This window comes from Salminus brasiliensis, chromosome 5 (assembly GCF_030463535.1).
Source record: "Salminus brasiliensis chromosome 5, fSalBra1.hap2, whole genome shotgun sequence".
In the NCBI taxonomy this organism is placed as follows: Eukaryota; Metazoa; Chordata; class Actinopteri; order Characiformes; family Bryconidae; genus Salminus; species Salminus brasiliensis.
Genome location: NC_132882.1, coordinates 23,094,275 through 23,107,735, shown reverse-complemented (window position 1 = coordinate 23,107,735; position 13,461 = coordinate 23,094,275). Strand labels below are relative to the sequence as shown.

General features: G+C 41.5%; 1 protein-coding gene across 2 annotated transcripts in view; it reads right to left on the bottom strand.

Moving 5' to 3' along the window:
• cdkal1 (CDK5 regulatory subunit associated protein 1-like 1) overlaps positions 1-13,461 on the bottom strand; it is a 305,708-nt gene that overhangs the window by 202,055 nt on the left and 90,192 nt on the right. For both annotated transcript variants that reach the window (XM_072679871.1, XM_072679872.1), the window contains exon 5: positions 5,984-6,080. In XM_072679871.1, coding sequence (XP_072535972.1) covers positions 5,984-6,080 — 97 coding nt within the window. The remainder of the gene's footprint in view (positions 1-5,983; positions 6,081-13,461) is intronic.

Sequence of the window (13,461 nt, the reverse complement as noted above, 5' to 3'; positions counted from 1 at the left end):
AACCCTTGACAAGTGAGCTGTAGCATTATAGCATTAGCATACATTTTACTAACTGATGAATTGTTCATTATGATTGGTGCTGAAAATAAAGCTTCTATTGTCTTTTATAGCAGAGATTTATAGATTTCTTGTAGACAAAAAAACTGAATCTTGCTGATACACGTTTTATTATTTAGCAAAAAAATCCAAAGTGTTGGCTTTAGCACTCTCGATTTAGCACCCCCTTCAGAACTAACTCTGCCTCTTTACCCTCTCAGAGTAAATGGCTGTCCGCTCATCCGACCCGACCTGTTAGAGGACTGACCCCTTCTAGCTGCGTCAGACCAGCTGCCACCCACCAGTCAGACAAATTTATTTGTACAGCGCTTTTTACAACTAGTGTCGTCACAAAGCAGCTTCACACAATCAGTAATTACCAAAAATTCAATAAAATCAACAACATAAGAAGACCCAAGACCCCCAGTGAGCAAGCCAAAGGAGACAGTGGCAAGGAAAAATCTCTGAGCTGAAGGAAGAAACAGTGGGAAGAATCAAGGGGGACCTGTATTTATAGATTATATAATAAAAGTCACCGTCATCTTAATTCGTCCATTATAATCATAGTGTAGTATAACTTAATATAATCATAGCAGTGATGGTGAGAGTAATGAGAGTAGTGATGGTTAATAGTGGTACTATTAGCATCGGCAGACAGTGTAGATTTTAACATGGTCATTAGGCAGGAGGGTGTGCAGCTGGTCTTAAGCTGTTAATTTTTGCCTTTTTACCGATTAGTTGCCTAGCAGCTGCCTAGCACTGGGAGCTCCATTCAATACCTTTCAGAGGAGCTGAAGTGGCATCTGTAATACAGAACCCAGAACTAATCATCCAACATTAGAGCCCGACCTATCAAATGCTCTAATGTCTTAATGCAATCAAATCCTCACAGCAATGTTTAATTATCTAGCATTAAGCCTTTCCAGAAGAGTTACCGCAGCAAAAGATAAACATGTTTATTAATACTGATTTTAGAAAAGTATAAAAACTGGATGAACTGAATAAACACTGGATGAGCAGGTGTCCACATACCTTCAGTGTCTAACATATAGATGCATAGCGTGTAAGTGTCTGTGAAACAGCTAAAGGGTAGAAAAGGACAGAGGGAGTTTGGACCATTAACAGTCAGCTTGCTGACAATAAAGTAAAAGAAGTACAACTATAAATATTGATAAATATAACCCATATTTTGGGTCACCATTCACAACTTTATTTTCTATCAATACAAACCTGTCACCTAATCCAAACTACTCTACATGATGGAAGCCTTTAACTAAGTCTGGGTGTGTGGAAAACAGAATAACAGTACTTCAGAAGCATTTCCACTGACACTTGTTGATGGAAACATGCTTCTATCAGCACTGTCCATCTCCGTCTGTCACAGCTGAAGCTTAAAAGCCTGAGAAGCTTGTGTGTGTTTGGACTGCACACACACACTCTAACTGACATCTGATAGGAATCAGATCTCAGTGTAAACCTCTCTATTCCACTGCCATATGCAAACCTCTCATGTTCACAAACACAGCAGTGGCTCAGAGTCACATCTTTCCTGACTTCCCATTTAGGACAATTATGGGGGTGATTAAGAAGCTCAGTGGTGAAGGTAAGGTATTACAACTGCACATGGCTCCTCTTTCAGTGCTAGTTTTTGAGTGACTGATTTTCTTTGTAGATAACTGTAAATAATCATATTCATATTAAATTTGTTCAAATCTGACTAAGGAGACATTTTCTCCCCACCTATTGTCATTTTAAAATACTGTCCTCATCTGGGGACAGATATTAGAGGTCTTACATTTGTGAGAGCTATGTATGGATTGAAAAGTCCATATTCACTTAATAAGGTGTGATATTGTCATTTCAGTCCAACATCCCAACCCCCACCCCCCTGAGGCCAGACAAGAACACTAAACTGGTGCCTTTGACTTTTCCTCATCACAGGTTACATTCATACAGCAGGTAAAGTGGGCCGAATCAGATTTCCTCATGAAAGCTGATCTTTTTAATTGAACCTATATCTGACATTCATCTGAACAGCTCACTCTCCTAATCTGCCGCGATGCTTCATGTGAGATCTGGGATTCATCTTTACCAGCATTACAGGCGCTATCAAGGAGTTTCAGAGGCTGACAGCTGAGCTCTTTACCAAGAATGCATTCAAGCTTGCTGAAAAAGGGCACGTTATTTGGCCACAGCCATTTCTTTGGTTTGAGTTCATGGTTTCATATATAAAGTAAGCTTTTTATTTACACCCCGTGACCGCGTTTGCCCATTCCTAGAGATTTCTTTAAACAAAGTGGTTGCAATATGAGCCTTCTAAGTTGTGTGAACAGAGACACCATCCTGCATATTTATAGGTAGAGCCAATATGACAATATTTTATTTCACTATTTTACTTCCAACCTGCACTGCTTGTCTGTAGGGCCACTGAAATTGTGCAATAGCCTCAAAGTATCTGAGCTACTACAACCTTTTTCATGTCACTGAACTCTAAATTAGCTTAGTGTCAACACTTGTTCTGTGTTCTGCATTACTTCATTTTGTTGTACCCATGTAATGACTGTAAGGAAATGAATCAATTTATTGATCTATTTAAATAGTCATTGTCTGCAGTGCCCTGCACCTTTTTCACCACATTTTTATCCTCGTCAACCAAAAAGGTCAAGGAGGAAGATACTACTCATTATTTTACTGATGAAAAACACCACCCTGCCCTGCCAGTGATCCAGAAAAAAAGGCAAATACTCCCAGAGTCACTTTACCTAGAGAGACATAGCTGAAAGGTAGTGCTAGAGAGAGAAGGAAAATCGACCAAACTGAACTAGTGTGCCTTTCCGGAATCTTTTGTAACCGTTACTACACTAGCCTTTTCATTGACTGCTCTCATTTCTGCATGGGGACTGTGAGATTGCTCAATCTGACCTATTAGAGGAAAATGTGCTGCAATTGCGCTCCGTACCCCCACAGCTAAATAGCCTAAACCAAAGTGCACTCTGTCTCTCTCTCTCCTTTCTCTCTAGCCTACAGGACAATTTCAGCAGCCCGTGGACTGAGAGAGGAACCCAGCCTTCGCCAGCCACCACTTATATGCATAACAAGCAAGGGAATCAAAATCGATATCTCCCTAATGGCAGGCCTGTCTGGGTCCACTCTAAACAGCAGGACCCTCAGAACAGGTGCCCTGCAGGGGCCCAAGCACCGCTGTGTTCTCTGAACACTAGACCAGCAGGGTCCAGGCCTGCAGTCAACAGAGGAACAGAGAAAGGAGGAAGGTAATTTTATTGAGGGCTTTTTGAGGGGAGAGAGGTTGGAAAGATGAAGGTAGCATTGCTAACCTGTCATCAGGCCGAGAAAGCTCCATCCGTCACAGACAACTATGCTTTGAGCTGGGCGGGGTCAGTCTGGACCCCAGGCAGAGATCTGTATCCCTTCTTCATAGCTGTTTAAAGACAACCAGTTGAAAGTCAGGGAGGAGAGCCTACTGTAAGTTTCGAGCTGTCGTCTAGTTGAAGGTGCACTACAATGAGTACAATGGAATATCAAGACAAATGCAGCTCAGTACTTAAGAGAAAGGGAGATAAATAGTTTCTTGTTTCTTCCTCCAGAAAGACAGGGCACAAAAAGAGGATATTTTTAACAATGAATCTAATTTACACTATTTCTCACATAAATGTACACTATACGTCCAAATGTTTGTGGACACTAATGAATGCATTCACCTACTTGAAGCTGCACCCATTGATGACACAGATGTGCAAATTTCTTGAACAGAAAAACATTAACCTTTTTGAATCATGCCTAATGTCAGGCTTGGGTATAAAGCCCTCACCCCCAGCATTGAGCTGTGGCGCAGTGGAACGGTGTTCTCTGGAATGATAGTGCTCCATCCAGTACTTTTAGAATGTGTAAGGGATCATTTAGCACGCTCACAGCAATGCTCCAATATGTAGGATAAAGCCTTCTTTGGACACCTGATTAGTCATTGTTTCAAAAGGGTTTATCCTTCTTTTGTTAGAGTAACTATCTCTACTGTCCAAAAACTAAATTCTTCAGACATAAAATATGCCTCGTCTGCCTGACTACAATAAGAGGAAATTGGACATTCTTTGTCCTTTTCTTCCCACAGTAGAACAGATAGCTGGCCACAGAAGTGGGCCATTCACTTTAATGTAATAAAAGCCAAAGCTGTCCAGAGGCTCCTTCTCGTGTAGACTGAGGGTCAGTGTGTGGTTGTCTGCGGTCAGCTAGCAGCATGGCTTCTTTGCCATTTGGACGCTCCACTGCTCCAGTGGCTGCCCCGCTGGGCCAGGAGATGAGCACTCCCCTTACACCTCCCTTCATTCCCTCCCATCACACTGGCCCTGCGATCGATGTCCTCTTTCACGAAGACTGTACTTACCTCCTCTCTATCGCTTCTTTTAACTTCATTGGGGGAGAAAAATAATAACAATAAAAAGCAGGTGGCAGGGCCCGCTGGGGCCGCAGGGTTTTCAGGCCACCACTACCGGTTCTCGACCCCTGTGACATTGGGATTTAAATTGCCCACTGCCCTCTGTCCAGCTGGGCTACAGAGAGGGGGATACCACCGAGACCTCCACACCGTGGGAGGCTTGAAAAAAGGGAGGGTGAAGAAAACCGCATCCAAAGACTTCAGGAAGAATTTCTCTTTTCTTCTCTTTCTGATTCTCTTCCCTAAAAGTCGATCGAAGGCCGAAAGGGGAAACAAAAAATCCACAAAATTCTCCTGGCATGAACACTTCAAGCAGGCAATACTGCTAAAAGCAGCTTCAATTTGGAACATAGTCAGGACTTCACCACTTTGTAATGATGTAGTGAGGAAACTAGGAATCATTACTGTGACATATTTGCAAGTACACCTGAATACTGTTATCTTACACAAGACCTGAGCCATAAAGAAAAAAAAACAATCAACCAACCATTTTTTTAATGATATAATTTTTTTTAATTTAAACTTCAGGAAATTCACATAAGAGAAATGTTTTTGTAATCTTATGATACTCACCATTCACTTACTATACTACAGTGTGTATTCAAGTGAGAAAATACTATGTTGCTTGGATATATTCTTGGAGGTACATGCAAGGTATGCATGTTCCAGTGATTAATTTTATTAAGAGTTCTACAACCACAACCACTGTTGTGGTAATGCTTTGTTGGTCAACATTATAATAATTAAAAAGACACTTGGAAACACAGGTAAATCATACCTATACTCACCCAGGTCCCCTTTCTTGACTTTTTTCTAAGTCCTCTTAACAACGAAAACCTAAAAATAACTTTAGTTCAGGGCTATGGCCATGGAAAATTTTTTTACTCTGTTATTTTAATTCATTTACCACAGGAATCCATAGCATGGATGGAAAATGATCCCCCCTTTGATACAGTGAACAAACAGACATCAAGGACTTTGAGTACAAAAGCCTGAAGTGATGGGGAGTCGCACCCAGGGAGCAGAGAGGGTTAAGGGTCCTGCTCAAGGGCCCAACAGTGGCAACTTGTCAAGCCCGGGTATCAACAGCTCGGTGCTCTAACCTCACTAATGCATATGAGTCACTAATATAGTACTAAGCACTATTAAGAAGTTACCTTAAAACTTTTTAATCAATTTAAGGCCCAAATGTTTAAGGGTTAAAGGAACATGGCTTACAGTCTTAATATGATATGATAAGTTAGGGTCCATTTGCATTAGGGTGTTTTCTCCAACGGCTCAAGTGTGCAGTCACAGCAATCCCCTTCTATGCTGACTCGAGTTAACGGCACAAAATCCCCAGAGCAGCCAAACTAACTAATATGTCAAAAGAGAGTACAGTGGCACTAAAATGATTTAATGAAATATTTCTAACCCCATTTGGTAATTTATAAAATATGAATGTGATATGTAATTTTTGTGCAGTGCATGTGATTTACAGGAAGGAGAAACTCTTACCCCGATAATGCTAAGGCCTTTGAGGTAGTCCATTCTTGGCTGGGCCTGAGGAACACAACCTGCCACCACTACCTTCTTATTCTGCTCCTGAGCCTTCCTGAGAAAGAAAAAAAAAAAAAAAAAAAAAGAGATAAAACAGCAGGTCTATTCAAAAAGGAAATGTATGGATGTATGCCTTTCCAACACATGATTATGATGCTTTGTAACACTTTTCTATGCTGTGCATGATTGCTATAAAGAGCATTCTGCGAGCGCACACACAAAGACATGTATATGAAGTCTTCTACAAAACAAGAAGTCTACTGAAGCCTACTCCAAAACAAGTGGAATTATGAATAACTGTGGAAGACTGAAAATGTTTCATGCTCTTTTGAGAGGATTACTGTCTGATATTCTTGCTGGCGTCTGAAGGCTGCTTATATAAAGCAGTCCCATTGATTAGAACACCAGTGATTTTTCACGCCGTCTGCAGCAGTCAGCATGAACTCCAGCTGAACTGTGTCCTCAGAATAACTCTGGAACATGAGATTATTCAGAAGTAAAGTTGGGTTATGCGAGCGCTGCAGCGAAGTCATCTCAGCCCATTAAATTGTTTGAAACCAGAGAGTGCAGATTACAGTCTTTTTTTGCTCAAGACATGGGTCAACAATTAAGCCTCTACCTGGAGAGGTAGGTCTAATCAAACACATTTGCTCTGGCGGTTTAGGGTCTTCTAAAGACATGGATTAGCCAGATGGGTGATGCTAATAAATGAAGACTATAGTTAGGCAGATTTCCAAGTAAAGAGGAAGTGAACCACATTTTAGAAGAGCCTACGAGGCCAACATAGAGTGCCCTCATATATTATGGGGTCTTGAAATTAGGGGTGGTTATGTATAAAAAGTGCGGTAATTTCTGTAATTTCATTGAGCGATGCCACAGAAGAACCATATTTAGTTCTATAAAGAACCATGTTTGTAGTAGAGATGAGTGAGCCTAAAGACCATTTAAATTATAACTGTTTCCTTGACTCTGGTCCTGATTTTGACAGACAAGCTCTTTCACCTGCACAGAAGCAGCTAAACACACCAGAGTAGCCATAAACACTAGTGAAGCCCAGTATCTCAAACATCATGGTGCCCTGAAATGAGGAAGTGAGTATAGAGTTGATCTACATGGCAAAACCATGTATAAATCAACCTTTTAATTGATCCAGTTCCCCCTCAAAATCTTTAACCACAAGTATAAATCTAAAATACAAGATAAACATAAACACAAAAATAAGTATTTGTTCAAAACATTTTAAAAAGGAACTGTAGCCAGCAAGAAACTGAATTTAAATATATCACCAATTAGCATTAGCATACATCCCCAATTACAGAGACACAGCGCAAAGAGAGAAGAGTAGGCAAGCAAGCAAGAGAGCGCAAGAGAGAAAGGTGCAAACAGCAGTCTCAAACACTGAGAAATGAGGGATGTCTGAGAGACACCCATCCCTCTACAGCTCAGCTGTGTTTTATAGAAGTGTTCCCCACATGCTTGAAGACACTATAAGCCTGAAAGAGAGCTTTGGGCAAAGGCTGTGAAAAAAACAAGTATTCAAGTAAAGCAGCACCGTGCAGCATGTAATGTTTCATGTTGTCGGTGTAGCATTCTCTGCAGACTAGAGCCACTCCGTCGGCTCTCTCCAGGGCTACAAAGTTGCCAACGCCTTCAAAAGACACCGCTTCAAATCTTCCAGTGCAATGGAGAAAACACTGTAAAGCAGAATACGAGAGGGTGGGACATTTCAGCGCCTCAAACTTCTATGAAACAGCTATTTATAGACAAATGTGCTCTGAGGAGAAATTCTGATTTTTGGACTGAAGCTGAGGAAATGAGAAGAAAGGGCGAAGATTTTCAGGAATAAGCAGCTCAGAACAGAACACTGCAGGCTCAGATCACATCTAGTCTGATAGTAGTGGAGTGGGCCACGCAGAAGGTAGCCTTAGGACACACGATTCATTAGCATGCAGAAATCTAAACATGGCCAAGCCCATTTATATCAAGGATGCCTACAGGATGTTTGGATCCCAACACATTTAGTGTGGTATCATCTATAGCTGCTTTAAAATATTACAGAAGTACACCCTTAAAAATAAATGTGCTTCAAATGGTTCTTTGAGGATGCTACAGAAGAACCACTTCGGATTCCATCAAGAATCATATTGGTAAGAGATGTGTGGGCCTTTTACATTAAGGGAAGTGTCCTTAGACCTTTAAATGGTTCTTCACACTTGCATATTATTTACTCTATTATGAACATGATTCTATGGCATCCATTGCTCAATTTATCATTTGAAGCACCTTTATTTTTTTTAGAGTGTATTTCTAAAATCACCCAGTTCTTCTATTGGTCTATTGGTGTGTCATAGGATGTTCACAAGAGACAGAAAAAGGTAGACCTATTGGTGTTGGGAAAGAAAAAAAAAAATTATGCCAACCTGATGACCAACGTAGTGTTAGGAAACTTAGTGTTGCATAAGGTGCCTAGCCGGCCGTGAAGACAATATGTCCAGATACATCTGCATGACTTCTGATGCATTAGATTTGCAATCTATGGTCGGGGTTGCCTGCATACATCACGCTCTATACTGTACAATATGACTGAACAGTAGTCGCAGAAGATAAAGAGACTTAAGTATGCTCATGTGGCTCAAATGAGAGAGAACTTCACGCCTTTTTTTTAACCCTTACACACAAACACACCCACACAGAAACACACACACACACACACACAAGCAGTGATGGCAGCAGACAGTGGAACCCCTGCAGAACTGAACCAGGTTCAAGGGATTCTCCATCTGATCTTTCAAGACAGCTGCTGTAGTGTGGGTCAGTGGCTAGTGAGGGTGGAAACATGTGCAAGTGTGTATATGTACAGTACATATAAATGTGTGTGCTTGGTTGAGGGGTCACTGGTGTTCACTCAGCCTAACTCTTATATCAGTATTCCCCCTCTCTGTATGCTGGGTTGATGCCCTCGGGTGCTGCAGACGACGGGCAGCGGCTCAAGCGCCAGCCCCTGATATGCTGTGTCACTACGGTGCGGCACGGAGGCACATTAGAGCTCAGCGTGTGTCAGAAAGCCTGTGCATTATGCAGAAGGAGGTCCTCTCGTAATGGCAGGGGCTGGGAACAATGAGCCCTGTTTTGAGCCAGCCAAAGCGTCGCCCCAGAGTCTCCTTAAGTGGCTCCCGCGCAAGTGCGCTCCATTGGGGGACGGCAGAGTGTCTCCTCAGAGCATTAGAGCATTTCGCCTTCTAGTTCGCACGCTGATGCAAAAACGAGGCTTATTATTGTATCCGCCTGTCTGTTGTGAGCTCTCTCCCAAAGCGCTGCGGGGACGGGAGCCTCCCTGAACAGACAGCACCGGCTGGCAGTGGGCTGGAATAACAAGCATTCTTAAAAATATTCCCATTGCTCCGTACAGTGCTTATTACTAGTTCCCAGGTAAGTGAAACAGTGAAATAGTAAAGGTTAGGGGGTTAACTTGGACAAGACAGCAGAATGAAAGCTCTTTTACAGCTTTGAACCGGAACAGCCGATGGTCAGCTTCAGCGGAAAGACTGTTGCTTTCATTTTTAGGGTAAATTATTGATAAGGGTCTGGAATGGTGCCTGACTGTTCGAAGGACAGCCGCAGTCTTGAATAATGCAAGCCTGACTGGCTTTAAAATGACTGTGTCTACCTTGTCACCCCTCTCTGGTTTTCCCCTTCTCAGAGGGACAAAATCCCATTAAGTTCAAAAACAGACGCAGATTGTCCTAAAAATGCCGTAAATGTAAAGTGTTTAAAGCAATGACTGTAGAAAACATGAACATCAAGGTCCCATTCTTCCTTTCCACAGAATGTGGTCAAATTTGCAACCAGAGCCTGCACAGTAAAGACCAGAGGTGGAGCCAGATTCGCATATTCATTTGGCGGACCCGCCCTATCTCCAAAATCAAGTGCATCTCAGAAAGCCTTCAAAGAGCTTATACCCAGTTTGTCTGGGAGTAAAAGTGCAGTTTATGTAAAAGCTCCACTACAACTTAGTTACTCCATGCAATGAACAGAAAGGGCACAATGCAGGTCCTGCAGGTGGACTCTTAGCCAAGAGCGTCAATCACTGCAACCCTAAGCGCAGCCTCAGCAGAAAAATACTTGAAAAATTGATTTCTGTATCAATATTAAGACACTAAACACTAACAGCTGTTAGGGCTGTTTTTTACTGAAACATATAGGGAAGGGCAGACCTGTGGTTGCTTCAATTTTGAGAGATGCTATGCAGTGCATGTTTTCTACAGTCATTGATTTAAAGAGCCTGTGATATATGAGAAGCATGCTGAGTGCTACTGAACATGTGGCATAGCCCATTAGATTCTATAGGTCACTGATCAAACCATAAAAACATGCAACAGAGTGAGCAACATGTGAACAGCTTGGATCTCCATGCTAGGCTTCTAGTGCCACCTCAAGCGAAAGAATGCAGAAAATATAGGAGGGATAAACATGTAAGATCTCAGGGAGGCAGTGACATTTGAAAAGGAAAGGCCCAAAATGCTAGCATATGTCCCTGCTAGCTTTCATTACTTTCTACATGTTAGCATTTTTGCCAACACTCAAAAGCATGGCTTAGTCTACATATACTTCCAAACAGACAAATTTGGTTGCCGCATTCCTACTACTTCCATTCCAAGAAGACTACACAAGACAATCCAAGCAAAAGGCAAAACACTATCAGCATTACCGGTGATAAACCTGCCAACCAGAGCAGATAAGTTTAGTCTCCACCTTGTGAAAATGCAACACAATGCTACTGGCGAAAAGCTGAGTGTTGTGAGAGGTGAGAAGTAAACAGCATTATGGGTCCTAGCGCAGACCCATCCAGCATGAAGGCAATAACAGACACCAGGCCTTTGAGCCTCCCTGAAGGCCCTAAGTGAGAGGTTCCTGTCAGCTCCTCCTGACTTCATACTGCTGAACACTTGGGTCAATGCACCTTGCTCTTTATGGGAGAGATGATAGAAGAGGCATGGGCAGGAGAAAGTGCAGATATAGAAAGCAGACAAGGCTGGGACAGGATTACAGGGGTCCAGTGAGTGAGCTTGTGAAGGTTGCCTCTTTTACACAGCATACTGAAGAGAGTCTTTCCAAAACAGCTTGCTCTTTGGCCTTAGGAATGCAGGGCAACACCACAGAGATGCCCCAAGGTATCGCTCGTCAGAGCTACCAGTTCAAACAAAGCCAACCCTGGGACACATGAAGATGGTGAATTAATGCAGATGCTTATTAAAATGCTGCTCTTCTCACTTGGAACACGAACAGCTGCCCCTGTCCATCAAGTAGCTAGAATTGCATATAAAACCGAGAAATAAAGACTATGACTACAGCAGCTGGGCAATTTCACCAAAAAAACGAATAGTCTTTTTTATATTTTGTATTAAATAGTTGGATATATCAATATTTACAATACACTGCCCCGCCTTAGCTGCACTTCAAACCACATTCACATACACACATGGCAACTATCTCTTCCATCCAGCCAAGGCTTTCTACTACCAAGTGTTGAATGGAGCACCATCATTTCAGGGATGATGGCAAAATGAGAGCTGAATGACCATCTACACATAACCTATGCATCAAGCCCTTTTATTCATTTTGGAGACCATAATAGTACTGTCTGATAATGAGGCCAAGTAATGCAGGAAGACCAAAGAAAGAGGGATAAGTAGGAGGAAAAGAAGAAAGAGAAGAGGAAGAAAGATGAGAAGAAAAATGAAAAGGAAATGGATAAGTAGATGAAAAGATGGGAGACTCTATTAAGGGCAACTCTTTAAGAGGCTGCGATGGAAGGAATGGACTAAGGAAGTTACGTTGGTAATGACTTAAGCTCTGAATCTGCCAATTTCCAAAAGGGATCATGCCACTTTACTAAAAAAAATGAAAAGAAACATCAGGGCCAAGATATAGAACCTCAGCACACTTTTCTCCTCATTGACTGCTTCTTATCAGCATCAAATAGCTTGGCCACTAGTGTATGATGGCGTAATATTCCTCTCACATATGCCTGACAAGACAACTGTTTATATTGTGTCCCAGAAATAATTGTGATAAACAATATTAGTAATTTTAGGACCACTGATATGTCTATATACTGTACAATATGTTGATAACGTAATTCTTGTGACCGTCCTAATCTCACATGCTAATGATTACCTGCCTGCTGTCACTAAGTAAGGTGTCTGTCACTTGTCTTTTCAGAGATCAAGGTCCCTTGTTCATCCAAGAATTACCAGATCTGATCATCTTCCTATTTTTCTCACCTAAAGTATTTGACCCAACATTAAACAAAAGGCGGTTTGGAGGCAACAAAAGCAGCTGGCCTTAGAGAACTTTTTTTTATCTCTTGCTCATTGTCTCCGTATATTCAAACACAATTTGGAATATAATTACTCAAGATTCATTAAGACTGGGTACACATTAGTGACAGACTGATGTGGCCAACACAGATGCTGATTTTAAGGAGCTACAAATTCAGATGACCAGTAATGTCAGTAAAGCATCTACCCAGAAGTCTCTAATGAGTTTTGTTACTTTTTTACCAGTTCCAGCTCTTCACAGTAAATGTTAACAGTAAAAGTGAAGAACATGTAAGTTTCACTACAACTCCGTTACTCCATGCAATGAACAAGCAGCACATGATGCAGGTCCAGCAGACAGTCTCTTTCAGTCTGTGCAGACCGTTATTCAAAGGAGCAACAAATTATCATTTTGGAGATACAAGGTTTTTGCAGGACAGCAATGTCCAGATGTATTACCTGTGTGTTATTTTAATCATGAAAAGTTTTTGGGTTTAGATTTAGCAGTTCGGTCAATATCATAATGGGCTCTCAGGTAGTAGCGTCTGTTTTACCGAATAGCCAAAGAAATTAAGAGTTCAAATCCCTGGGATTAATACAATGACTTATTTTCAACACAATCATCATCTATATTTTCACCAATACTAGTAAAAATGTGGCTTATCAATATCACCTTATATCATTAGCCAACTGGTATCAGTCAGTCTAGTATTCATAAACAGATAACCTACTTGTAGAGTACTAACTACAGCTTGATGATGGAGGTCTCCTCTTTAAGCAGTGTCCTACTTGTGTCAGCGTTATAGCTGGTGGTTGGAAATGGATCGAAAGAGCATTTTGTTTCACATACCAGATCATTGGGTAATACCAGAGCCATGGCACTTATGAAGATGACGATATATCTCAGAACTGAAAGCATGTATATATGCATGTAATTTATTTTTTCTTAGAAATTATTCACTATTGTGGTCATTCACTGAGCTGCTGATGAAAATTTTGGCAGCTAACTCAGAACATCCAGATATGACCTTGTCAAAGCACATGTAACCTGAATTTTCAAAAAATTAGGGGGTTAATTGGCCTCTCTTGGAACAAGAGGTTTACCAAAAGGTTAAG